General features: G+C 42.8%; 1 protein-coding gene across 2 annotated transcripts; it reads right to left on the reverse strand.

Moving 5' to 3' along the window:
• Window positions 1–1,696: 1,696 nt before the first annotated feature.
• Window positions 1,697–26,706, reverse strand: LOC127204790 (bromodomain-containing protein 8). 2 transcript variants are annotated; one of them, XM_051164006.1, is made up of 22 exons: window positions 26,639–26,706; window positions 25,544–25,640; window positions 18,926–18,995; window positions 16,980–17,029; window positions 16,715–16,837; window positions 15,496–15,576; window positions 15,314–15,378; window positions 12,665–12,801; window positions 11,849–12,067; window positions 11,276–11,420; window positions 9,922–10,131; window positions 9,274–9,554; window positions 8,347–8,799; window positions 7,999–8,092; window positions 7,752–7,798; window positions 6,817–7,031; window positions 6,304–6,396; window positions 6,071–6,139; window positions 5,380–5,557; window positions 4,481–4,585; window positions 4,028–4,072; window positions 1,697–2,062 (listed from the first exon to the last, which is right to left on the reverse strand). In XM_051164006.1, the coding sequence occupies exons 1-22, from the start codon at window positions 26,655–26,657 to the stop codon at window positions 2,003–2,005; spliced, it is 2,856 nt and encodes a 951-aa protein (XP_051019963.1). In that variant the 5' UTR covers window positions 26,658–26,706; the 3' UTR covers window positions 1,697–2,002. The 2 variants fall into 2 exon arrangements, with proteins under 2 accessions (XP_051019963.1, XP_051019964.1); XM_051164007.1 differs by lacking the exons at window positions 4,028–4,072; window positions 9,922–10,131.
• Window positions 26,707–26,829: the final 123 nt, after the last annotated feature.

The raw sequence follows: 26,829 nt of genomic DNA on the forward strand, positions 1-26,829 counted from the left end.
CTCCTCCATCTACTTGCTGAGTGCCAGCACTACAGGCTCCTATCACAACGGTGTATGAAAGGCTAGAAATAAAGCCCAAGGCTTCCTCCTTAAATCCTAAGCTACTGTATCCCAAGCCCTCAACTTTTAAAAAAGTTTCCCCTTTAGGCCATTAAGATCTTTGACTTCTGGGCATATCCTTTTGTTTAGATCTTTTAAATGACAGGGTCTCACCAGGTAGGCCCGGCTAGCCTGGAACTCACTATGTAGACCAGGCTGGCCTCGAACTCAGAGAGCACCTGCTTCTGCTTTCGGGATGCCGGGAGTAAAGGCGTGCATGACTACACCTGGCTTTAAGCATATTCTTTTTTTTTTTTTTTTTTTTTTTTTTTTTTTTTTGGTTTTTTGAGACAGGGTTTCTCCGTGTAGCCGTGGCCATCCTGGACTCACTTTGTGGACCAGGCTGGCCTCGAACTCACAGCGATCCACCTGCCTCTGCCTCCCGAGTGCTGGGATTAAAGGCGTGCGCCACCACGCCCGGCTTTTTAAGCATATTCTTAAATCTTTCCCTCAGGATAGTACTAAAGAATGCCCTGCTATGATTTTGTGTATTTTTAAAAGGCTCATCCTAGTTGATTTCACTGCTGAGTATTATTTAGTAACAAGTTAGGGCAAAACTGAGGTCATATGGTCTTAACACATTAAAAATTACATTTGTGTGCACACACATGCATGTGTGTATATATATATATATATATATATACACACACACACACACATATGTGAGAATGCACATGCCACTGCATGTAGGTCAGAGCACAACTTGCAGGAGCCAGTTCGTTCCTCCCACCAAGGTGTTTTCAGAGATTAAACTCAGGCATGGTAGCATGTGCCTGAACCCAGAGACACGATGCAGGCCCCGCCAATACACTGCTTTGAGATAAGGTCTCCCTCTATAGTCTAGGCTAGCTGCAAACTGTCAGCTGTCCTCTTGCCTCAGCTTCCCAAGTGCTGGGATTACTAGTATGAGCTACCATGCTGTTTTCAAGTGATTTCTTTTCCCCAGCACCGGGGATTACCAAGGACACTAGCCAAGAGCTGTACTATTTTACCACCAAAATATATTCCCAGCCTAAACTTCCTGACTCTCAAGAGATTAACTTTTACTTCAATTTAACAATAAGTTGTTTTAGTTTTTAAGCACTTTTAGCCCAGTGTGGTACACACACCTGCAATCCAAACTACTGGGAAGTTGAAAGACAATGAGCTCTAGGCTAGCCTTGTCAATTTAGGGAGACTCCACCTCAAAACACAAAAGAATATTACACAAGAGTTCTGCCTAAGGGAATACTGATAGCATGGACAAAGGCAGGACTGACATACTCTGCCACCTTCTCCATGTTCTAATCTTTAAGGAATTAATATGAACCAGATTCTGAAAAACCTAACATTTCCCATTCAAGAAAAGCCCTGTCAAACTGTCCTTATTACAATTAACTCCTTTAAAAACACTAATTACAAATCCGCTCTTGGTTACTTACCTCTTCTCAGTTGCAGCAGGCAGCTTATAAAACCACTTCTCAGCTCTAACACTCTTATCCCACATATGATCAGTTATCATGGTAAAGAAAACACATCTCAAACACAAAGGACACACCAAAGGCCAGAGTTTTCCTTCTGTTTGTTATATACACACACTTCACAGGTTTATTATTAAAAAAAAAAATCTGTACACTTCACAAGACAGTACAAATTCGCTACAAGCTGCTAGCTACACATTAGGGCATTAACACAGCCCATGATCTCTGCCCTAAAACGAGCAACTGTGCTATGGAAACTCTCTGAAAAGAGATTTTCTCAACTCATGCCATTTGGCCTGGAGACCTCCTCTTCTGTAACCCCCACTTCTGGGCTCATATTGCTTCTCAGCCTTCTGACTAAGATCAAGTGTGGAACTGAGCCCACAAGCCCAAGCTATAATATCTTGTTTATTTCTATTTGAGGTTCGGCTCAAAAAGAGTATTCACTTCTTCATCTTCATATCTGCTTCGATGGCACAGCGGCGTCCCCTGGTTCCCCCATCCTAGACAACATCAAAGGAAGAGAGAAAACATGAGTGAGTTGGTTACTAAGAGACAGCACAACAGGAATGCTGGGAATTTTATTTCTTGGGGGGAGGGGGGAGAATCTGCAGAGAATACCAGAGGGATGAGGTGGAAGGAATTTTCTGGTTACTTGCAGAGTAGCTAAAAGAACACCTGGCATTTTGTGAGTGCAACTGTTAAGACTATTTTCTTCATGGCCCTCAGAATTCACCTGGGATCCCACAGAATGACTATCAGTCATCCCCTCCAGGCTCAAATTATGTGTAAAGAACTAGGCAGAGAAAATGACAAACGGGAGAGGCAGAAGGGCAGTGGATAGTGAGGTTCTTGGCTAACATACCTGTCCAGTTGTCGGTCCCTATGAGAAAGGCCTTTCCTGCAGACTGACCCTGGCTCTAGTTCCCTAGCACCTCCTGACAGTTGTTTTCCATGAGAGCACGACAATCAGCTTCTTTCCATCTGCTGCTCTCTCCCTGCAGCCCAGCTCCTTCCTCTTGTGCAAAACTTTGCTGTCTTCAATAGGTAAAAGATCCTATTAACTGGCCTTGCAATAGCCAGCCACTCGAATGAGGATCCAGAGTCACTGTTGCAGGCCAATAAGAAAGAATAGAGGTCACAGTGTTCTGTTTGTGGTACAGGTCTACAGGTAAGATGAACTAGTGAACACTTGCTGGGCCGGACCATTTTTGCATTTCTAATATGCAAGGATTAAACTTTTTTTAGAATGTAAGTTGCCAATACCCAACAGTAAAAATAGAAATAACACCTTGCATTTGTGTAACATTTTAATTATTTTTTTCCAAGTTAGCGCCATAAATTATTTTATCCTCACAACATCCCTGTGAGGTAGGCTGGACAGGAATCTCAATCTTCTTTTCTTCTTCGTCTTCTTTTTTTAAAGACTTATTTTCCTTTTATATGTATGAACGTTTTGCCTATATGTGTATATGGGCACTACAAGTGTACAGTGCCTGTGAAGGCCAGAGAAGAGCTTTGGATTCCATGAAACTGGAATTATAGACAGTTGTAAAGCACCATGTGGTTGCTGGAAACCCAACCCAGATGCTACCCAGGTACAAGCATTCTTAGCTTCTGAGTCCCCTCTCTAGTCCTCTCTGCTGCTTTCTTTTGAGACAGGGCACTGCTCTGTACACTAGGCATCCCTTGACCCTGTGGGCAGGATCCTGCCCCTCAACTCATTATTACTTCTACCACATAGATGAGAAAAATAACCCTCAAGGTTATCCAGTGATCGTTAGACCAATGTAGCTTTTCAGTATGTTCTTTCCCTTACTTCATTGGTCTACCACGAACAGTCAGTCATTTAATTCATGGAACAAAAGAATAAAAGCCTTTAGGCTAGATCTACTATGTTTACCTAGAACTCAACCAGCTATTATTGTAACCAGTGGTCACTGCTACTGAGATCTTTAAAAAAAATGTTTCAAAAGAATTCCTATTATTGAGTGTGGTGCATGTGGAGTTCAGAGGACAACTCTAGAGTTAGTACTCTCCTTCCGCCTTCAGTGGGGGGTGTGGGGATCAAACTCAGGCCAGCAGCCTCCCAGGGCAAGTGCCTTTCCCCACTGAGTCATCTCACCCACCTCTGCTGCTCTGAGCTATCTTCCACATGAAGAATTGGTAAAAGGTGGAAGAGAGAAATGAGGAGCAGGTGCATCCTAAGTCTTTTACTCCAGGAATATTTCACGTTTCAGCCCAGCGATCTTACAAATAGTCTCTTCCCAGCCCCCACATACACACACTCACACACTCACACGCAGAGAGACCAGAACGCAGAAGAGAAGAGTTTCTTATTTGATGGATAAAAAGAATTTCAAGATATTGCCACAGTCTGTATGTTGGATTTCCCTCTGCCACCCAGGCCCAGCAGGAGCTGAGAATCTTTCTGGCAACATCACCCCTTGCAGCCATTCAATACTTACAAAGAGAGAGAGAAGGAAGGCAGGAGAGCCCATGGGGACACTGTCCTGTTAGAGGACAAACAAATACTGATCAGGTTCCACAGAAACTCTCAGCCACAAGCACCCCAAACCTCAGGACAGAGACAAAAGTACCATACACACAAAACAAAGACATTTTAAAACTCAAGAACAAGAGGAAAGAGATCCCACAACCTTCTGGCCATATGACTCTAGAGCAAAAACTAACAGTCATCAACCAGTGTGAGCTAACCCGTCCCGAACCCTGACAGCACTCTCCCAGAGGATTAATAATTCACTCATCAGCTCAGACTTCCTCCCATGTAAGTGGGCCTCTTAGTCACAGCACCCCATCACTCTAGCATCTATGTGCGCACACTGGCTTGCAGAAGGTTAGCAGGATTAGAATAACTTAAGGTTCTCTGGGTGTTTTCAACTTCATTTTGCTCTGCTCACCTTCTCTGAAGCATCTTGCTTTCGGGTAGAGTCTCTCCCCCGGAGACTTTTAGCACTGATTCCAGACTCAGATGTTTGCATGATCAATTGTGTGGCCAAGAATTGCTGTAGGGAGAAGAAAAACGGGGGGGCCATAAAGATCCAAACCAGTAGGAGGGAATTAACATACTCCAGGTTTTGTGCCTAGAACTTATACAGTACTCTTTTACTCAGTATTTTTTGGCTTACTAAAAGGCTAATTCTAGCTATTTCTGAAGAAATTAGAGTGAAAAGTAGCTTTTAAATAAAATACTGTAAGCCAAAGAACTTTCAGCAATCAAAGTCACTTGGCAAACTTAAAGATACAATATCCTCTCAAAGTCAACATCACAAAGGGTATGTGATGATACAATTGTAAGACTGAAGTAGACTACTTGTAATAAACAGGCATTACTCTTGGTTGTGTACATGGGCCAGAACATTTTATGTAACTAACAAATAACACCAACCCTTTAAAAATTGACTTAAAAACTTCAAAGGGGCTAGGGACATAGTTCAGATGGAACAGTGCACAGTGCTTGCCTGGCGCTGCTCCTAACATGAACAAGCCTGCGTGTGGCGGGCACGCCACAGTTGAGTGGCACAGTGTTTGTGCAGCCTGGGGGAAGCACTAGCTTAGATCCCTGGCAACAAGAGTGGAACAGCAGCAGCAACAACAAAAACCTTCAAAAACTGAGTTCATTTGCCCAAGACAGAATTCGTATCACAATTCTTCTATCAAACCGATCAAATCTATACAACTTCAATAAGAAAAAAAATTACTTACCTGTATTCCTGATGCCTATTACAAGTAAAAGTCATCAATATAAATTCTTCCCCTCCTTTCATCCCTACTGAAACAAAAATGAGCCTCAATGTACCTGGATCTGTTCCAAGACATCTCTCTGCATCTCTACTGCCATGTGATAGACATCATGGTCTGAACTATTGTACATCACAGCATTCTGAAACATCAGCATGATGTCACGCTGAAACTCGGCTGTGCTACGGATCAGTCCATTTTCAATATTTTTCTTAATAGTTGACAAATCCATAGGCCTAAAAGACAGATAAATAAATAGGGTGATTGGCCATGGAGAGAGGAGGATTCACTCGGATTTCTGAATAATGTATTATTATACAGTCCTTCAATGTCTGAACCAGAATTCAAACGCCAACCCATTATCCCAAAGCATGTACTCAACTCCCCCAAAAGCCAATCTGCATGACAGGCATCAAGAAAAGTAATAAAAGGTGTTAGTTCTTTTAGACTATTAATGGTAGTATAGCCACTGCAACGGTAGGTTTAACAATTGAATCCCAGCCTGTAACAATCTCAGCACTCAGGAGGCAGAAGCAAGGATTACTCACTCTCTGTGAGCTAGAGGCTAGCTTGGTCTATACAGAGTTCCAGGCCAATCAGGGCTATAATATAGTGAGACTGTCTCAAAACAATCCCCACCTCCACCCCAAATAAAAACCCAACAAAATAAACACCCTTGCTTTAAATTTACTACCTAAGGCAAAAATTCACTTAAATCTACACAAATTAAAAGTTGGACCATGGCCTACCTCTGTACAATGCTATGGTAGCCAGGAGCTATGTCATCTGTAACAGGCTGCAGGAACACATTGGCATACCTGTCCAAAAAGAATAGGTTTATTATTAATTCTCCAGAAACAAAAGGAGAGAATTTACTCTGTGTGGCAGAAGGTACTAAGAACCAACACCAACATATAAGCAATCCCACAGCGTACTCAAATACTTTCTAAGCCAACAATAAGGAGCTGGTATGCCAGCTCACCTATGATTTGCTGCAGCCCTCCATACAAGCATGATGGCTTTCTTCCATATTTTCTGAGCCTGAATTGCTTCTTGATCTTCACTGCACACTGAGCTGAAACAGACACAAGAGCGCTACTAAGCATTAAGTGGGGGAAAAGTCCCATTTCTCAAACTATTTGTTTCAAGCCAAAAAAGGAAAAATAAGTAAAATTAAGGCTACAAATGTGGCTCTATGGTAGAATGCTTCAAAAGGCTCTTGGTTCAATGCCTCAAAAACAAGTGTGCATGTATATATGTATGCGTGCATGCACACACACACAAGCCCACATGGGTGTGTATGTGTCTGTGTGGAAAGGCACAGTTTGCACAGCAATAATCTGTCTGTAATCCCAGCACTCTTACTAACAATAAGCAAGATGACCAGGAGTTCACGATCGCCCTCAGCTACACAGTGTGAGTTGAACGCCAGCCTGGAGTACATGAGACCCTGACTAAAAATAAAGGAAGAAAAAAAAAAATCACATATACTCACAACTGTGAAGAGGCAGGGCTGCTTGGGATGGAGTCTGCCAGTGTGTGTGATTGAAGTGTGGCATTATGTATGCTAAAGCCATCATCACTTTCGCTCACAGGGGGCTCATTATCCATCTCAGACAAATATCCTTCTCCTTGATCCTCTTCCTTAGGCTCCTCTATGCTAGTGACTTCACTGACTCCATCTTCTTCCTCCTCCTCACCTGGAGCATCCTTAGACACAGTGTGCATTCGTTAACAAATGCAAGCAAAGCCACCTAGTAAGTTCACTATGAAATGGCATCTGTTTTGGGCTAGATCAGCTCTAGAAATGGCCTCACACTGAGTTTCTTGGCTGAGTCCTCTATCACTTACACTGCCCTCTACTTAACTGACTAAAGTAAAGAACTTTAGAACCCGGATAAAGAATACAGCTCAGGATCTTTTTAAAAAGAAGGAAAAAAGGGGGGGAAAAAAAAAAAAAGCTACTTACTTAAGACCTAGCTAAGATGCGTTCCTTCTTTCCCCTCGCTCTTGAGAGGAACTCTGACCCTGGGTACAAAGTTATCAAAAATAGTTTTATTTTATGTCTTTTTTTGGTGGAGCAAACTCACCTCACGTTACTTTAATAAAACCAGATTCTCTTTTGATAGTCTAAATTGTCATCTAACTCCTATATGCTCTTCCTAGCACTTCTATTCACTCCGAGTCATTTCCTCGTGCATTAACACAGAAAGGACTATGTGATCTTTACAACCCTCACAGGGGAAGCACATGTCACTACAGTACTCCCATTAGGTCAGAATGTCCAATACAGTTTTGTCATCCAACTCCTCACCAGTTTTACCAGAAGATAAAGATATGAATTTACTAAAATTCATTTAAGTTAAGAATTCATTAAAAACTGTGGGAAAATCTAATCATATGACAAGAATAAAGAAAAGTCTGAAATACCTTTATCTGGCTTCCAAAAATAGTCCCTGCTTCTTCTTTCAATGAGTCTGCAGAGGAGAGAGAGACTACCTGAAGACTTTGCACCTTAGCCACCCCTTCCTGTGGGCCATGGCCTTCCCTGCAGCTTTCCTTCCTTTTCATGCTGTCCTGGCCTGCCTCCTCTACTTGCCCACAACCCACAATCCCCAAGAAGCCAAAGGAAAGATTTCAAGTTAGATACAGTTCAGACTTCCTGTCCTTTACTTACCTGACATTTCAAACTTGTGTTGAGTCTCTACCTCTAAAGGGTCTTCAATAGGATTTGTGCCATGTGATGGAGACAGCATGCTTTCAGGGGATGCCTGCACCACAGAGGAGTAAGTGCTTTAGTTACTGATATGTTGTTGTAGCTCCCACAATTCTATTCTCCAGTGACAATGACACCATTGAAGACATCCCAAGGCTGACTCATCTTGTGTTTTAATGCTTGACACAGAAGGATAGTGTGAGCACAGCACTAATCGCAGCCTGTGGCTTTGGGTATGTGCCTCAATGCTTACTTTTTGCCTAAGTCACAGCCCTCCTCTTGTCTTCCCAGCCCAATCATATCAAATACCTCCGTCTTCACAGCTGAAAGGGCCATCTCATCGCCTTTCCCACTGGAACCATCTGTCTCACCAATCTCTCCAGCTGCAGAACTTCTAGGTTCTTCATCTAAGTCTTGATTCCTGAGTTCTGGTGGCTCCATACTTGAGACTGGACCAACTCCAGCTACCATCTCAGCCCCTGACATGCCTGGCTCTGGCTCTGCAGGCTCCACCTTAATCTCAACCCCTGACTCCCTGATGTCTACCAGTTCATGGATCCCTTTGTTTTCTGTTTCCTCAAAGTCCAGCCTCTCTTGTTTGACTGTCATCTCTGGTGCTGGAAGAGGTGCTGGCTTGTCCCGTTCCTGCTGGATAGGGTGCTCCCAAGGGCCAGGCAGGGACTGAGGATCATCGTTTTCTTCACAGAACGATAATGCTGCTTCTACAGCTGCCACATCCAGCACTTCAGGGTGGTCATCCACCTGTCGCACAATATACAAATGATTGAGAACACAGAAGCAGTCCAGGTCCCTCAGTTTAACAGTGCAGAACTAGACGCTCAATACACAGCTGCTTTCTATCTTTACCATTTGGTGGAAACAACAGTGGACAGACACTTGTGCTGCACAAACAAGTAAGAGGGATGAAAGGGAAGTATATCAGACTACAAATATGAAAAAAGGCAGAAGTAGAATTAAATAATTTGTTCCCCCCGCCCCCCCCAAGATACGGTTTCTCTGTGTAGCCTTGACTGTCCTAGACTCACTGTGTAGACCAGGCTGGCCTCAAACTCACAGAGACCCAACTGCCTCTGCCTCCCGAGTGCTGGGATGACGAGTATGTGCTACCATGTCCAGCTGAATTCAATAATTCTTACTAAGAAAAATCAAAAAAATGAAGAAGGGTGCAGTCTATGTAGCACCCAGGGAACTACTTAGGATTCGCTAAACAGTCACCTTGTCCTCGATTATGGCAATGATGTCTCCAACTGTTTCAAAGTCCAATTCTTCACCTGTGTAAGACACAGCAATATCCATCTTCTCAGCCAGATCTAAATCCTCCTTCCCATCTATGCTGGGAGCCTTTGATCCACCAGGAGCCTCTGCCACTCCTGACCGGAAACATTCTTCTTTGATAGAATTTATGATCATGGAGATTTCACTGCTATCCATGGAAACAGTCACAGTATGTGGATCCCCCACAGCTTCCAGGGGAACACAGGGGTCGGGCTGACTCACTAATTAACAGGAGGGGGGAAAAAAGAAAAGCAACTCAGAAGGTTATCCATTATTAAATGACCACCCAAAGATCACACCAGAGCTGTAGACACTTAAGGTCAAAACCTTATTTCTGTCCATGTTTTCTTCTCCCTCGTTTTATTTACAAAGTAAAGTGAGAATCTCAAGCCTGCTTATGTTTCTGCACTTAACCTTCCCCACCCAACTCACAAATACCCGCCCACTCCTATCCTTGTTTTTCCAAGGATAACGAAGGTCTATGGAGAACAGAACAGAAGTACTGAGATGGGAAATAATGATCTTGGTCACCTTTCTCTAACTAAAGTTTGGTCCTGTGGCTGCTCAGGGCGTGGGTCAGGAACGCACCTGGAGCTACACTTTCAGGAGTGGAGACAGCCGGAGCAGAGGATGGTGTTGGCAGCGCAGGCATCATGACAATGGTAGCCTGGGACACAGACTCTACAGGGGGTGGCACAAGTTTAACTGGAGGCTCACTGGCAACAGTAGTGAAGGAAGGAAGAGGAGTGGTGAACTGTGTAGGACCAGCTTCTAAAAGCCGGGAAAGAGTGGGAGCACCTAACAAAGAAGTACACAAAATGAGGAAAGAAAGCACATGAACAAGAAGCAACAGCCACTCTAGGACTCAATCAAGAATTTTTAAAAAACAGCTTCAAAGATTGAAAGTAATTCCGATTGAATAAGCTTATCGCCTACACCCCTACTTTCTTTAGCCTCACCGAAGATCTTCCCTCAAGTTAGGAATGAACCCACGTGCCAGATTATACAGTGCATATATTAAAAATGGGTAGTCATTTTCTCTGAGGAAAAATAAGCAGTCATAACAATAAAATAAAATGACTGGTAATACAGGCAAGAGTCTAAGGAAGGAGAATTCAACGACAAAGCAAAATCCTGGACATCCTCAACTCCATTATCAAGACCCTGTCTCAAAACAAAATAAAAACAACAGTAACAATAACAAAACAAACAAACAAAAACAAAAACAAAACAACAACAAAAAGAGGACAAGCTGAGATTCAGCATGCTGTACATCACCCAAGCTCAGTATTAATAAAATCCCGGTCTCTACTGTTTATATTGTATTACTATTTTTGCTTCATATTTTCTATGTCATTTAATTTTTAACACATCCCCATGAAGAATATATGCCACCATTAAGTAAAACAGGAAACTAAGTCGCTTAGCTAAGCTGCCTCTCCAAGGTCACAAATCCAATAAATATGGCAGATCTGAGGTTCCAACAGGTCTCTGGTTCTAAATCTCTTTCTCTTACTTTATAATCTCCAAGGCCTCAGCATCTTTTCCATAATTTTGCCAACATTAATGAAATAGGAACAGTTTCAAGTTATCTAGTCAAGGTCACAAGATCAACACTATGAACGATATGACAGTCAAGCCCAGATCTAAATCTCTTTCCATATTTTATAATCTTAGGGATCTCTGGCATCTTTTCACAATTTGCAAGCCACAGAGAAATACTTCACTACTAACTGTACTGTTCTTTCATCATCACTTATACTATGGCCAATTAGAGCTATCAATATTTTACATACATGGATGAATAATCTCAAACACTATGTTGTTTAATAAAAAAAAAAACAAAAAAAACAAAAACCTATCTCCAAAGCAGAGTCTAAACACTGCATTTGGGCCTTAAATCCAGGATGACTATTTTCTTTCCAATAGAACAGTAACTTACCTGAGGCGGCAGGGGAGGCTGCAACAGTACTGGCTGCTGGCTGAATCTCCCCACCGTGTATCATGGGAAGAACCCCGCCTACCTCCAGGAGAACACCTGTGCTGTTCAAATGGCCGGAAGCCACAGACATTTCGCTCTCATTTACCTACCAGGGAAGAACAGAGGTGAAGGCTATACTCAAGCTCTTTTACTACCACTTCCCAAAAAACGTTCTGGTAGTCAACCAAACTTCTTAAAACTAAACTTAGTATGCATAGAAAATAATTTAAGATAGAAGGGACATTCTAAACTATAATGATCAGAACTTAAGTGACCAGAGTTCTCTAGGGGAAGAAAACCACAATAATTATCCTTCAGATACTTTAGGATCCAAGGTCAAACTTAATGCAATTTTTTTTCCCTAAAGTTAACCTTTAACTAGAACATCTTTTCTTGTTTTTGTTGTTGTTGGAGGTGGCTTTTTTTTTTTGGTATGTTGTTGTTGTTTCCCCCAGGTCATATTTTAGGGCCCAGGCATTCCCTTCCAAGTACTAAATCACCACAGCTCTCAAACACCCAAAGAAGTCTCCATACCAGTCTGGGGCTAGTAGGCAGGAGGCTGCCCTTCTTCAAGAGCTCTGACAGCAGAGGGGAGGGGGGTGGAGTTGCTTTCTGTCCAAGCATCTTTTTCTGGGGTGAATCATCTGTTACTGGGGTCATGGGGGCTTCTAAGGGTGCAGAGCCTGGAGGAAGGGTGTCAGGAATCCCAGGAAACGAGGTGACTGGGGTACTCGGCAAAGTCCCAGGGGTTACCTAAGAGACAACAGAGAACCTTTATCTGACTTCTCAAACTATGGAAGGTTCCCTACTAATCTGGATGGGTTAGTGTGTCTATTATCTTATTAGTGCTGAATGGAAATAACCAAAAACTGTCTATACTTCTCTCCCATAGGATTTTCTCTTCCACTCACTCTAACCCACAACCCAATCACTCCATCCAACCTGCTATTTTCTTTCTTTTTTTGGTTTTTCGAGACAGGATTTCTCTGTATAACAGAGCCCCGACTGTCTACAAACTCACAGAGATCTACCTGCCTCTGCCTCCCAAGGGAGGAGATTAAAGGCGTGTGCCACCATGCCCAGCTGTTATTTTCAAACTCCTTAAACATTACTATTATATTTATAAAGAAAGGGCTCTTTCTTCCGCAGAAATTTTATAAAACTAAACACATTTACAAATAATTCACATTTACCTATCTCTCAAAAAGTCAGAATCCTTATCTTTTAGGTCCTCAGCTTTTAGGTCAGCCTTATCTTAGAAGAGAGTGTATAAGTGGTTTCCCATTATTCAGCTCTCTGCTGGCAGACTGTCCCTTTACCTATCATTTCAACAAATGCAGACATATTTACCCCAGAGGTAGCGTCTTCCATAGTGGCTGGAGTCAAGTCTCCAAGTGGGTAATCCCCGCCCGGGGAGGCAGAATCTATAGGCGAGCGGACCATCACGGTTGGTAACCTTCGAGGAGGTGTTTTCACTGCTTGCCGAGCTAGAACATAAGCGAACAGAGAGCTAATCCTCAGGGTTAAATAGTGAAAGCAGCCACTATTATCCCCTGAAGCACCCATTAAAAGTTTTATTATCCCCTACCCAGATCTAGCCAATAGACAGAACATTCCCCACAGATGAGTGGAGAGTGGGGTATGAGTTTCACACAAACTCTGGTGCCTCATATTTGACCATGTCCCCTGGAGGGGGAGACCTGGTGGCACTCAGAGGAAGGACAGCAGGTTACCAAGAAGAGATTTGATACCCTATGAGCATATACAGGGGGAGGAAATCCCCCTCAGTCACAGTCATAGGGGAGGGGAATAAGGGGAAAATGGGAGGGAGGGAAGAATGGGAGGATACAAAGGATGGGATAAACATTGAGATGTAACAAGAATTAATAAAAATTAAAAAAAAAAGAAAAAAGTTTTATTACCTTTTTTAGCTTAATTTTTCAAACTAAATACAATTTTCACACTAAATAAACTACTAATTATTTCAAAGGTCCTTCTTGTACTAAATGGTTTACATATTTCTCAGTGCCTTCTTCAGATACGTGAGATTATGCTTTTAAAGAGGAGAAGACACCCTTGGCTCACCCATATAGTCTATCTTAAACTTGCCAGCTCTTAGTTTTCTCCCTCACCTCACCTCCTCAGAGTGGCTGAGATCAATTCTTTTTTTTTTTTTTTTAAGATTTATTTATTTATAATTCATACAGTATTCTGCCCACATGTGTGCCTGCATTCCAGAAGAGGGCACCAGATCTCACTACAGATGGTTGTGAGCCACCATGTGGTTGCTGGGAATTGAAGTCAAGACCTTTGGAAGAACAGTCAGTGCTCTTAGCCTCTGAGCCATCTCTCCAGTCCCTGAGATCAGTTCTTGATCCTATCTCCTTCCTGGATCTACATCCTAAATTCTAGGGTACAGGCGTGCATGTAGTGTCTGGCTTTCCTTTCCTTTTTCTTTTGGAGGCAGACTCTCACAAGGTAGCCCTAGCTGACCTGGAACCCACATATAAACTAAACTGGCTCACAGAGATCTGCCTGCTTCAGCCTTCCAAATGCTAGGATTAAAGATGTACACCACTACACCCAGATCCATGTTTGTCCTTTCTTATTGGCCTCTGAGTCCTAAAGCCTTAATTAAGGCCAGTGAGATGGTTCAGTGGCTAAAGGTTCTGAACTACCAAGACTTATGATCTGAGTTCACGCTCAGGGACCCACCTGGTAAAAGAAGAGAATGAAGTTTCACAACTTGTCTTCTGGCTTATATATACCCAATATCGCACTCACCTGTGCCCCACCTCTAAACAAACACATGTTAAAAAAATAAATAAATAAAACCGTAGCTGGCATGGTGGTGCACGCCTTTAGTCCCAGCACTCAAGAGGCAGTGGATCTCTGTGAGTTCAAGGCCAGCCTGGTCTACAAAGTGAATTCTAGGACAGCCAGGGCTACATAGAGAAACTCTATCTAGGGAATGGGGGTGGGGGAGAGGAAAGAAGAACAAAAAGCATACAAACAAAGCAAAGCCCTCTTAAATTATGTTTAGTATATCATTCTCCAGCTTGTGAGTCCTATCAGTAAACTGGAAACCTAGAGAGTCCGAAGAGACCTCATTTTCTAAGTACTTCTTCTTGGACATAAAGGGTGGTTTACTCTGGTAGAATGGAGCTAACAACAATCTTTTTTTCGCTGGGCGTGGTGGCGTACGCCTTTAATCCCAGCACTCAGGAGGCAGAGGCAGGCGGATCTCCATGAGTTTGAGGCCAGCCTGGTCTACAAAGTAAGTCCCAGACAGCCAAGGCTACACAGAAAGACCCTGTCTCAAAAAACAAAAAACAAAACAAAACAAAAAAAGAACCTTTTTTTCTTTCTAGCTGTTTCTTGTGCTAGAATCTAAGCCTCATGCAAGGGTTTACTACTGTGTTCCATCTTTTACCTAGGCACCTTATTTTTATGAGACTTCTGTACACATACAAATCTGTATATTTCTCCTGCTTACTGCTAGTTTGCTTCAGAGACTCAAAAACACCCAAGCTTTAGAGCAGGAAGTTTTAACTGCTCTACAATTTGGCAGATCAGTCAGGAGCCTAAGACAGTTTGCTTGATCCACAGTCCACAACTGGAAATCAAGGGAAATGGTGAACACAAAGGATGAGAGCATTCCGACAGGCGTCGGCTCCTGATGCGTTTGAAAGCTTGTGAGTACACTGGGCTGCCTGCTCATTCACTGCCAGCTATAGGTCTAACTTTAGGGGCATGGACATGGCCCTCAGTTCAATCCCTAGCAGAGGAAACAAAAAGAATAATGTTTGGGGGGAAAAAAGAAGGGGAAGGGGAGAGACGTGATAAGTTTTGAGGAAATGTAAACCAGCAGACTATATAAAGCCAGCAGGTGAGTTCAGAGCGCAGTGGTCACCACACTCAACTAACTGAGCAGGCACCTGCTGTCAGCATGCAGCACTATGTGGTCACGTGTTAATAGAGGCTCTAGACTCAGCTTACCCTGGTATGCAGCATCTGTAGCTTTCCTTTTTACTTCAGCCTCTTCCTCCTCCAATTTCTTTTTCCTAAAGAAGGAATTGAAGTATGTTAGCTCGCTCTAGCTCTAGTTCGACTTCAGAGTTCACACTGCCCTCCTAAGGTTTCTTTTGGTCAAACTGGCATGAAGCACCAATGGAACTTACATTGCAATATCATTGCAAAGCTCATCCAATCTGCTGTCCATGTGTCCAGCTTGAATTAGTTCTGCATCTCTTTTCAGCCTCCTATAGAAACAAAAACAGACAAACAGCAGCTTTCCATGATTTCTTAGTTTGTAAGTTTCTGGGTTTTTACTGAGTCTTCCTCTGCAGCCCAGGCCAAACTCAAACTTTTAGACATTTTCCTATTTTGGTCTCCCAAGTGCTGGGAGTACAGGTATGAGCCACCATACTGTTTCTAGGGATTTGGTCTTTTTGATTTTTAGTGTGTTTGTATGTGTACAAGTACAGGTGGACCCAATTCCACAGCACATTAAGTCAAGGACAACTTTTGGGATGGGGGCATTGGTTCCACCTTGACTCAAACAGGGCGCCTTTCATTTCTGCCACTGAGTTGCCTAATGAGCTTCTTACATGAGTTCAGGGATCAAACTCAGGTTTTCAGACTTCTTCTAATCCACAGAGCAATCTCCACGACTCTGTCTGTCTGTCTTTCTTCCTCTTTTTATGAGCCACCACGTGGTTGCTGGGAATTGAACTCAGGACCTCTGGAAGAGCAGCAAGTGCTCTTAACTTCCAGCATTGCCTTATTTTCTGAGCAAAGACCTTGCTACACGATCCAGGTTGGCCTGAACTTGTGGTCTCAAGTCACCTTTTCATTTCAACCTCTGGAGTAGCTGGTTAACACCACACACCTACCATGTTTCTTTCTTTCTTTCTTTCTTTCTTTCTTTTCTTTTTTTTTTTTTTTTTGAGACAAGGTTTCTCTGTGTAGCCCTGACTGTCCTGGAACTCACTATGTAGACCATGCTGTCCTCAAACTCAAGAGATCCGCCTGCCTCTGACTTCTAAGCGCTGGGATTAAAGGTGTGAGGCATCACCACCCATCTATTAACTAAATTTTTGTTTTTGTTCTTTTTTGTAAAGCACAAAAATTAAAAAAAAAAAAAAAAGATTAAGTTTCTTAATCTGTCATTTACAAAACTCTTCTGAGGCTGGTTCTGCTCACACCTTTAATCACACGCAATACATGGGAGGCAGAGGATGATGGGTCTCTACAAAGAGTTCAGGCCAGTCAGGACAATATATTGAGTCCGTCACAAACACCACCAATTAAATTCTCCTGTGTACCAGAAGTCAGCCCTTTATGTCTTTCCAAATCACACCCCCACCCCCCAACACACACAAATCATCTGATAAGTACCTGTATCTCTCCTGTGTTTCCTTAATCACTTTCTTCAGTTCCTCAACTCTCTCAGCAGTCAGCTTCCGGACAATAACATCTTCAACAGTTTCTACCACCTCTCCTTTTTCACCCCGTTTTCGTCTGTGGAAAATCAAACAACAAATCCAAATTTAAGTACTATTTAATCATAAATAACATCTGTTCTATTTTCTCACCCAATAAGATATATTACCACAGTGGACACTTCCCAACTGAACAGATGTGTACCTGGGTTTATACTCACTTTGGAGTCTCTGTAGTCTCTAAGAGCTCTGAATACTGAGAGGCACAATGCTATAAAAAATGTATGAAAATATGATAAGCAAGCCTGGAAAGAAACAAGCTTTCAAAGTTTCAACAATAGAGTAAGACGTAGTAAAGTAAGTTATTCAAGATTGTGTGGTTTAGCTGGTCACGGTAGGAGGCAGAGACAAGGGATCTCTGGGTTCAAGGCTAGCCTGGTCTACATATCGAGTTCTAAGACTGCTAGGGCTACATAGTGAAAGCCTATCTCAAAAAAGAGAGGTTCACTGTGTGTTTGAGGCTACTAAGATGGCTCAGTAGGTCAAAGTATTTATTGTAGACACAACAACCTGAGTTCAATGTCCAAAACCCACAATAAGAGAGAACTGATTCCTGAGAGTTGTCCTCTGCCCTCCATACACATATAAAACTACTTCTTAAAAAAAGTTTGTAACACTTTATAGATGGTTGTGAGCCACCATGTGGTTGCTGGGTATTGAACTTAGGACCTCTGGAAAGGCAGCCAGTGCTCTTAACTCTGAGTCCTAATTTTTCAAAAATTTCTAATATTTTAATTTTATTAAATAAATTTTAATAAATAAAAATTTTATTTTTTATTAATATTAAAATAGTTAATTAAAATATTTTTTATTTAAAAATTTATTTTCTGGGCTGGAAAGATAACTCAGAGGTTAAGAGCACTGGCTGCTCTTCTAAAGGTCCTGAGTTCAAGTCCCAAAAACCACATGGCGGCTCACAACCATCTATAATGAGATCTGTTGCTCTTTTCTGGCCTGCAGGTGTACGTTCAGGCATAACACTGTATACATAATAATAAATAAATCTTTAAAAAATTATTTTCTGTTTATGTCTGTATGTGTATTCCTATGTGAATTTTCATGCACTATCTGACTGCAGGTGCCCTCAGAGGCCACAGAAGGAACTGGATCCTCAGAAACTGGAGTTAAAAGGTATTTTTATAAGGTGCTGAGAACTAAATCTGAGTCCTCTACAGGAGTATTAGGTATTCTTAACCACTGAACCTTCTTTCCCATCACCTTCTACTTAAAAAAAAAAAAAGTGCATGTGCATGCGGACACCCAGGATTAACTCTGGAGTCTTCCTCAGCCTTTACCTTATTCTCGGAAGTAGGGTTTCTCAAAGAAATTGAAGCTTGTATTTCCTTTGTTTCGTTTTGCAAGATAGAGTTTCTCTGTTTAACAGCCCTCATTGTTCTGGAACTCGCTCTGTAGACCAGGCTGGCCTCAAACTCAGAGATCCGCCCACCTCTGCCTTGCAAGTGCTGGAATTAAGGCATGTGCCACCACCACCCAGCTCGGAACTTGTTGTTTCAACTAGTCAGGACAGCCAGCTTGCCCCAAGGATCACTTAATGCCTCTATATTCCCAACAGTGTAGTGCCTGCTGGACTGCCATGCCTTCTTGGCATGTTAAGTGGGTTTAAGGATCCAAACTCCAGTCTTTATGCTTGTACAGCCAATACCCTAACCCCTGAGCCCCCTCCCCAACCATGATTTCCTTTCTTTCCCCCCCGTCTCCCCCCCCCCAAGCAGAGTTTCTCTGTGTAGCCTTGTCTGTCCTGTACTTGCTTTGTAGACCAGGCTGGCCTCAAACTCACAGCTATCCACCTGCCTCTGCCTCCTTGAGTGCTGGGATTACAGGAGTATGCCCCAGGCCTGGCTTCCTTTGGTTTTTCTTGAGGCAGGGTCATCATGTAAACCAGGCTGGTCTCATGCGTGTTGGTATACACCCGCCTATCTCCCAACTGCTAGAATTACAGGCATGCACTACTACACCCAGCCTTTAGCATTCTAAGGTATTCTCCCTTTCATGATACAGAAAACCTTGTAAGCAACAAGGCAGAGCCTGGTAAAGAACCAATTTCATATTCCAGTGAGTATAAAGGAGGATCTGATTGGTAACTTACTTTTTGAGAGAACCAGTCTGGAGGCCGGCCAGGTTCTGCAAAGGGCTTGATTGCTCTGCTAACTGATACCCTGCAAAATGAGAAAAGCCTTATTATATATGAAACAGGAAAAATGTAGGTGGCGGAGGTACACTGAGTTTGAAGTTTAGAGATCACATAGAATAAAAATTGCTAGCTGGCGGTGGTGGTGCATGCCTTTAATCCCAGCACTTGGGAGGCAGAGGCAGGCGGATCGCTGTGAGTTCGAGGCCAGCCTGGTCTACAAAGTGAGTCCAGGACAGCAAGGCTACACAGAGAAACCCTGTCTCAAACAAACAAAGAATTGCTGAGAAGTATTCCAGAATACCTATCCTTTATTATTAACTCTATTTACTTTTCAGTGCTAGGAATACAAAACAAACATTCACTCATGCACATTAGGCAAGTGGTCCACCAGAGTTACACATCTAGTTCTGAAATATCTGACTATGGAAAATGACACAACTATTTAGAAAGCAATTCAGGGGCTAAGGAGACAGCCCAGGGGGTAAAGGCACTGGAATCTGCAGGGCAGCGCCATCAGCTCCCACAATTTGCATTCTAACCGCCGCACCATGCACAGTGGCTTGCATCTACACACACACACATGCACAATAAATAAAAATTCCACTAAAAGAAACCTTTAAATGCTAGAAAAATATTTAAATGAATCAAGGGCCTCAAATATGTAGGCAAATACAATATAACCAAACTATATCCCCCATCTGAATTTTTTGGTTTTGGTTTTTTTGAGACAGGGTTTTCTCTGTGTAGCTCAAGCTGTCCTGGGCCGGCTTAGACCAGGCCCGCCTCTGCCTCTCACAGTGCCGGGGTTACAGGTGTGCACCACTGCACCAAGCTCCCCAGTCTTTTTAAAATTGGCTCTTCGGCCATTCTTGAGAAACCAGTACCCATATTTGGTATATCTTACTCTTATGACTGCTTTTTGAGAAACCTACACCTCTGCTCTCATCTTTCCTTCTCAGACCCTTTATCTCTTAACCCTCATTATGAAACTATATTTAAATACCTTTATTAACACTTAATTCCTTTCTTTCTTTCTTTTTTTTTAAAGAGACAGGGTTTCTTTGTGAAGCATCCATGGCTCTCCTGGAACTCACTATGTACACCAGGCTGGCCTCAAACTCAAAGATCCAGTTGCCTCAGAATCCTGAGTGCTGGGATTAAAGGTGTGCACCAGATGCCCAGTCATTTAAATTTTGTTAAGTACTTTTACTGTATACAATGTATGCTTATAATTCTAACAAAAGAGAGTGTGAGGCAGGAAGACTATCTTAAATTTGAGGCTAGCTTGAGCTACATAATGATTACCAGACCAGCCAGAACTAAAAACAAGACCCTATCATCATCGTCATCATGCCCACCCCCAACCCTGGGCCCAAAATAGCAGAGCATTGGTCTACATGGCCAGTCAGGCAGTCAGGGCTACAAAGTGAAACTCCACGTCAAAATAAACCAAACCAAACCAATCCGCCAAGAGCATTTTGATCAATCAGGCTCTTTAACCATGTTAAACCTCTTCATTATCTTCCTGACAGAGGAAAAACAAACACTAGACCATATCTATAACCAAAGTAACAAAACGAACAAAGGAAGGTCATAGCCAATGAGTTAAAAGACAAGAGCCAATCTATGTACAGCTTTCTGTAATTAAAATATTCTCTAGCTGAGTGTTAGTGCATACATATGATCCTAACAATCAACAGAGAGATAAAATAGTGAGCTCACGATCAGGTAAGCTTGAGCCATATAGAGATTTGGAGGCTAGCAACAAAAATCAAACCTTCATAATCAACTAAGACATGTCAATGAGACATATATTGTTTCAAGTAAAGAATTCAAGTGTTGGTGGGGGATGGGGGTGGCACACACCTTTAATCCCAGCACTCAGGAGGCAGACAGGTAGATTTGCTGTGAGCTCGAGGCCAGCCTGGTCTACAAAGCGAGTCCAGGACAGCCAAGGCTACACAGAGAAACCCTGTCTCAAAAAATAAAAACAACAAACAAAAGAACAAGTGTTTCCCTAAATTTCATGACTGAGACATGAGATACTGTTATATATTACAGAACAAAAGCCTGAAACAAACCACAGTGATGCCCTTTTTGAATTGTTTAATATCAATGATATTTGGGAGGAGGCAAAAGACTAGATTTGATTGTTTTTAAAGCAGAATTATCTCTAGAAAAACTGTTTGAGAAATATGACAATTGGGCAGGCATGGAGATGTAGGCCTGTAATCCCAGCACTTGGGATGCAGAGGCATAAGATAACTCAAGGTCAGTGCAGTTTACAAGGCAATTCCCTGTCAGTCAGAGCTACACAATGAAATCCAATCCGAAAAAATATATACACGTTACAGTTAATTTAATAAAGACAAAAGTTGCATAAAAATTTTGACTGGTGCTGATAATTTTGTAAAAGATTTATTTATTACTTATTTATACAGTATTCTGCCTGCATGTGTGTCTGCAGGCCAGAAGAGGGCACCAGATCTCATTACAGATGTTTATGCCACCATGTGGTTGCTGGGAATTGAACTCAGAACCTTCAAAAGAACAGCCAGTGCTCTTAACCTCTGAGCTATCTCTATAGGCCCCTGGTGCTGGTAATTTTATAAACTCATCTGAATAGTTAACATTTGTGGGGTTTAGTTTAGTCAGTCTCATGTATGAACTTATAGCTGAGGATGACCTACCTTTCTCTACCTCCTCCCACACACTGACTGCAGAGACACACACTCACAGCCAGTTCATCTCGAGCATCTTAGGTAGGCATTTACCAGCTGAACTTCATCTCTGGCCTACGCTTGCTTTTTGGTTTTGTTTTCTTTTATAAGGAGAGGTCGCATGGAGTTCAGGCTACCCTAGAATTCCTGGTCCTCTTGTCTCCCCTGTCCAGCGGGGATTACAGGCACGGCACCACACCAGCTAGATTTTTCATTATACTTGAGCTGGGTATGGTAGGAGGATCAAGTTTAAGGCGATCCTTGACTCATTGCAGGTTCAGGTTCCATGATGAGGAACCACTAAGATTTCTAGGCCAGGCTGGGCCAACAGTGAGTTCAAGACAGCCTAGACCACATATCCAGGCCCTGTCTTTAAAACAAGTAAACAATCCATGAAAATATGTCTTAAAAAGAAATTATTTGATTATAAAGTGTAAGAAAATTGAAAGGTAGCCAGGTGTGGTGGTACATGCTTGTAATCCCAGTACTCTAGGAGGCAGAGGCAGGCAGATCACTGTGAGTTCGAGGCTAGCTTCATCTACAAAGTGAGTCTAAGACAGCCAAGGCTACACAGAGAAACCCTATCTCAAAAAACAACAACAACAAACTGGAAGGTTGCCTGGGTATGGTGGTACATGCCTATATCCTAGCAATTTTGGAGGCTGTGGCAGGACAGCACCTATGAATTCAAGGCTGTGTGATTTTGGTCCTGTCTTTAAAATAAATCATACTAGGAAGGGTAGTGCATGCCTCTAATTCTAACCCTTGGGAAGCAGCTACAGTCAGCCTAGTCTACATAGTGAGTTCCAGCCAGGACTAGAGCCAGGCAGTTTCAAGAACAAAAATGGTTTAGAGAGATGACTAGAGGTTAAGACCATGTAATGCTCTTGCAGAGGACCTGAGTTCAGTGCCTGGTGCCTATGAGCAGGCTGACAGTAGCTTAAAACTCCAGCTCCAGAAGGACCCAATGCCTCTGACCTCCAAGAGCACCTGTATTTCCATCCACATTTCTCTCTCTCTCTCTCACACACGCGCGCGCACACACACACACACACACACACACACAAAGAATAAAAATGCTCTCTAAAAAAAGAAAAAAGAAAGAAATCCAGGGCCATCAAGATAGCTCATGAAGTAAGGTGCTTGTCCTAAAAGCCTCCCAACCTGAGTTTGATCCCAGGACACCCATCCCCCCCATATAGTACAGGGCCGAAGAGTTGGTTCAGTGGTTAAGAGAACTTACTGGTTTTGTAGATAATCCAGGTCTATCTCCCAGTACACACAGTAGCTCACAATTACCTGTGAAACCCCAGTCCCTAAGGGTTCAATGACTTCTGACTTCCAAAGGCACCAGGCAAGCACATGGTACACATGCACACATGCAGGCAAAACACGGATGCACACAAAATAATGATAATTAAAAAATACTTTTTTAATAGCAAAAGTCAACAAGCAAACAAACAAACAAAACAGGTAATTTCCTAGCTTATTCTCAAGCAAAGCAATAGAAGAAACTAAACTGTATCATTGAACATTTTTGGCTGGGGTGCTGGAAAGACAGTTCATCAGTTAAGAGCACTAGCTGATCTTTCAGAGGCCCTGAGTTCAATTTCCAGCAACCACATGGTGGCTCACAGCCGTCTATGCCCTCTTCTGGCCTGCAGGTGTGCATGCAGATCGAATAGTCATATACATAAACAAAATCGTAAAGAAATAAGAAAGAAAGAAAGACAGACAGACGGGCACAAAAATCTTTTGGCTTGACCTAGTGGCTCACACCTATAATTCCAGCACTTGGGAGGCTGAGGCAGGCAGATCTGTGAGTTTCAGGCCAGCCTGGTTGATGTAGCCAGCTCCAGACAGCAAAGGCAATGTACAGAGACCCTGTCTTCGAAAAAAAAAGGCTTCAAAACTTTTGTGTTGTAAACAATACCAATCAAAAAAGTATGAAGACTTGCTGGAGAGATAAGTCAGCAGTTAAGATCACTGGCCGCTCTTCCAGGGGACCTGAGTTTAATTTTCAGTACCTACACAGTGGCTCAAAATCATCTGAAACTCCAGTTCTGGGGATCTCACACCCTCTTTAGCTTATACATGTTACAGACATACATGCCGGCAAAACTCATACAAAGTAAAGTAAGTGATTAAAAGATTGTTTCTTGGGCTGGAGAGATGGCTCAGTGGTTAAGAGCGCCGCCTGCTCTTCTAAAGGTCCTGAGTTCAATTCCCAGCAACCACATGGCGGCTCATAACCATCTATAATGAGATCTGGTGCCCTCTTCTGGCCTGCAGGTGTACATGCAGGCAGAGCACTGTATACACAATAAATAATAAACGTTTAAAAAAGAAAAACAAAACAAAACAAAAACCCAACAAGGCACACTGAATGGGCTCAGCTGGTAAAGACAAGAGAAGCCTGTCTAATGATCTGAGTTGGATCCCCAGAGCAATCCTGCAAGCTGTCTTCTGATCTCCATCCACACATGCATGCACACAAACACACAAATAACTGTAAAAGAAAATCTGTAATGAGACGACTTATTAGTACAGCTACTATAAAAGAAATATAATTATGTAAATAAAGAAACTGGAGGTGGCACATGCCTTTAATCCCAGCACTCAGGAGGCAGGGGCAGGTGGATTGCTGGGAGTTTGAGGCCAGAGCAAAGCAAGTACAGGACAGCTAGGATAACACAGAGAAACCCTGTCTCGGAAAACAAAACAAAACAACCCAACCAAACAAAAAAAGAAACTGGAGGGAATGGGAATATAGTCCAATTGGTAGTGTATTTGCTTAGCATGAATGAATGTGCCTCGTGGCACATGCCTGAAATCACAGGATTCAGAAGGTAGAGGCAGGGTCAGGAGTTTAAGGGCATCCTAGGCTACATAGGGAGTTTGAAGCTAGCTTGACTAGAAGAAAAAAGAAAAAAAGAAAAAAAGAATTGAGCCCACTGTAGTGGCTCACACACTTAATCTTAGTATTGTGGAGACAGAAGCAGGAAGGTATCTGTGAATTCCAGGACAACCAGAGCTACATTGTTTGAAAACAAACAAACTTGTAGTTCAGGTGACAAAAGTTAGTAGGATATGCTGAAACAGCAGAGAGCCGGCCTGTGCTATACTATCTTTTTTTAAAATCTATTTACATATGAATGGTCTGTCTGTGTGCACACCTGCATGCCAGAAGAGGGCATCAGATCTCTTTTTATAGATGGTCATGAGCGGTCATGTGGTTGTTGGGAATTGAACTCAAGACTTCTGGAACAGCAAACAATGCTCTTAACCACTGAGCCATAGCACCAGCCTTTTTTGTTTGTTTTTCGAGACGACAAGGTTTCTCTGTATAGCCTTAGCTGTCCTGGACTTGATTTGTAGACCAGGCTGGCCTTGAAACTCAGAGATCTGCCTGTGTCTGCCTCCCAAGTGCTGGGATTAAAGGCATGCGCCACCACTGCCAGACAGATAATTTTAAAGATTAAAAAAAAAAAAACAACAAACTTTAATTAGATTGCAGGGATGGCTGCACAACTTTGTGAAAACAGCATCAGATTTTTCACTTTTAGTAGGCTCATTTCATGGTGTGAGACTTGTATTTTCATAAAGCTGTAACTTAGTAAAGGAACACACTGCAGTGAAAAATAGTCCTGGCTAGCTTGATGGCACACACCTTAAATTCCAATATTGGCTGGCCTGGTCTGTAGTGTGCATTCTAAGATTACCAGGGTTCCACAAAATAAAATATAAAATAAAATAAATACCAAACCAAAAACCAACCAAACGGAAACAAAAAAAGAAAGAAGTACCCAGTTCTACAGCTCAAGAAATCAGACAGCTTGGATTGATTCCTTACCAGTTCTGATCTCCACTCCTCATGACAGACGATGCTAAGCACAACTTCTCTCGGATGGACCATGGCTCTGTCGGGCCAGTACTCAGCAGCTTGTGCTCTGTGAATAAAGTAGGCTTAGAAACAGCCGCTGAGGTAGTTCTGAGCCCCAGAACATCTAAAAGCCTGATATGCCATATGACCGCAGGCCAAGGGTGGAGTCTTAGTCCTGGGTCTCTTTGAAGCAGAAGAAGCCAGACTTCAGTGTGAAACTAGCCTGGTCTGCATAGTGAGCTCCAGGCCAGCCACGGTTAGTCACACAACAAAAGCCTGCCTCAAAATGAGTAAATCTCGAACTTGTTCCAACAATATGAACCACTACAATAAATTACTATCACCAAATCTTGATTTTTCACCATTCCAATGAAATACCACCATTACAGGCCAGGATACCTTTCTCTGAATCTACATTTATGGAACATTTTCTTTGTTTAAATGCCATGGCTTCAAGGTCTGCTTTAAACTTAAAAAAAAAAAAATTGGTAGCATTACGTTAAAATAAAGCTCTCCCTAAAAATCCCGTTTTGACAACTATCAGTTTGAATGCAAGCTTTCTTCCCAAGATTCCCTGCGGCCACCGGCTCCCACTGCCCACCTCCTTCTTTGCATAAAGTTGTTTACACCTCGGCCCCGCCCCCTCCTCAACTGTCGGGTTTTATAAAAACAGTTCGTCAGTGAAACTGAAAAATGGCGGAAATACACGAAGCGAATTTTCCCCGGGGGCAGAAAACGCCCAGTTAACAAGATATCATCCCGACCGCTTCACACCGCTTGGTTAGATAAGCGACCGAGCCGCCGGCCAATCGCTATTGCCTTTATGTTTTACCGTAGACAGCGCCGCGCACAAAGGCTTCCTGGGCTGCTCTCTGCAGCCTCCCTTCCCTTCCTACACTAAAAGAAACAGGCGGAGGTGCCCGAGAGCGCCACGGAAGGCCGGCCTCTGCAGACGGCGCCCTCTGACAACCCACACCCCCCAAATCCCTCCATGCGTGAGGAAAACGGAATGCCTAGCCTGGGCTCTACGAAGGCCTTGAATGTAAAAGCAGCTACGATACTCACTGCCTGTCCCGGTCGCCATCTTGGCTTCGACTTCTTCAACGTTTGCGAGAGACGCGGGGAACTCTGGGAAATACCCTACGCCAGAGTCCGTTCGCGGTGCCTCCTGGGTAATGTGGGTGGGTCAGTTTGCCCTAAAACGAAGTCCCTTTAGGAAAAAAAAATTTTTTTTTTAACTAATAACGGACAAGGGA

The sequence above is a fragment of the Acomys russatus genome, chromosome 20, assembly GCF_903995435.1.
Source record: "Acomys russatus chromosome 20, mAcoRus1.1, whole genome shotgun sequence".
NCBI classification, from domain to species: Eukaryota; Metazoa; Chordata; class Mammalia; order Rodentia; family Muridae; genus Acomys; species Acomys russatus.

Bases quoted from the DNA above. Each gene is read 5' to 3' on its own strand.
- LOC127204790 (XM_051164006.1), bottom strand. The intron at 11,421-11,848 runs GTATGGAGACTT...CTTCCCTGGTAG, and splicing joins TGCCTACTAGCCCCAGACTG to GTAAATGAGAGCGAAATGTC. The intron at 7,799-7,998 runs GTAAGTAAAGGA...TCTCCTCTGCAG, and splicing joins ACACAAGTTTGAAATGTCAG to ACTCATTGAAAGAAGAAGCA.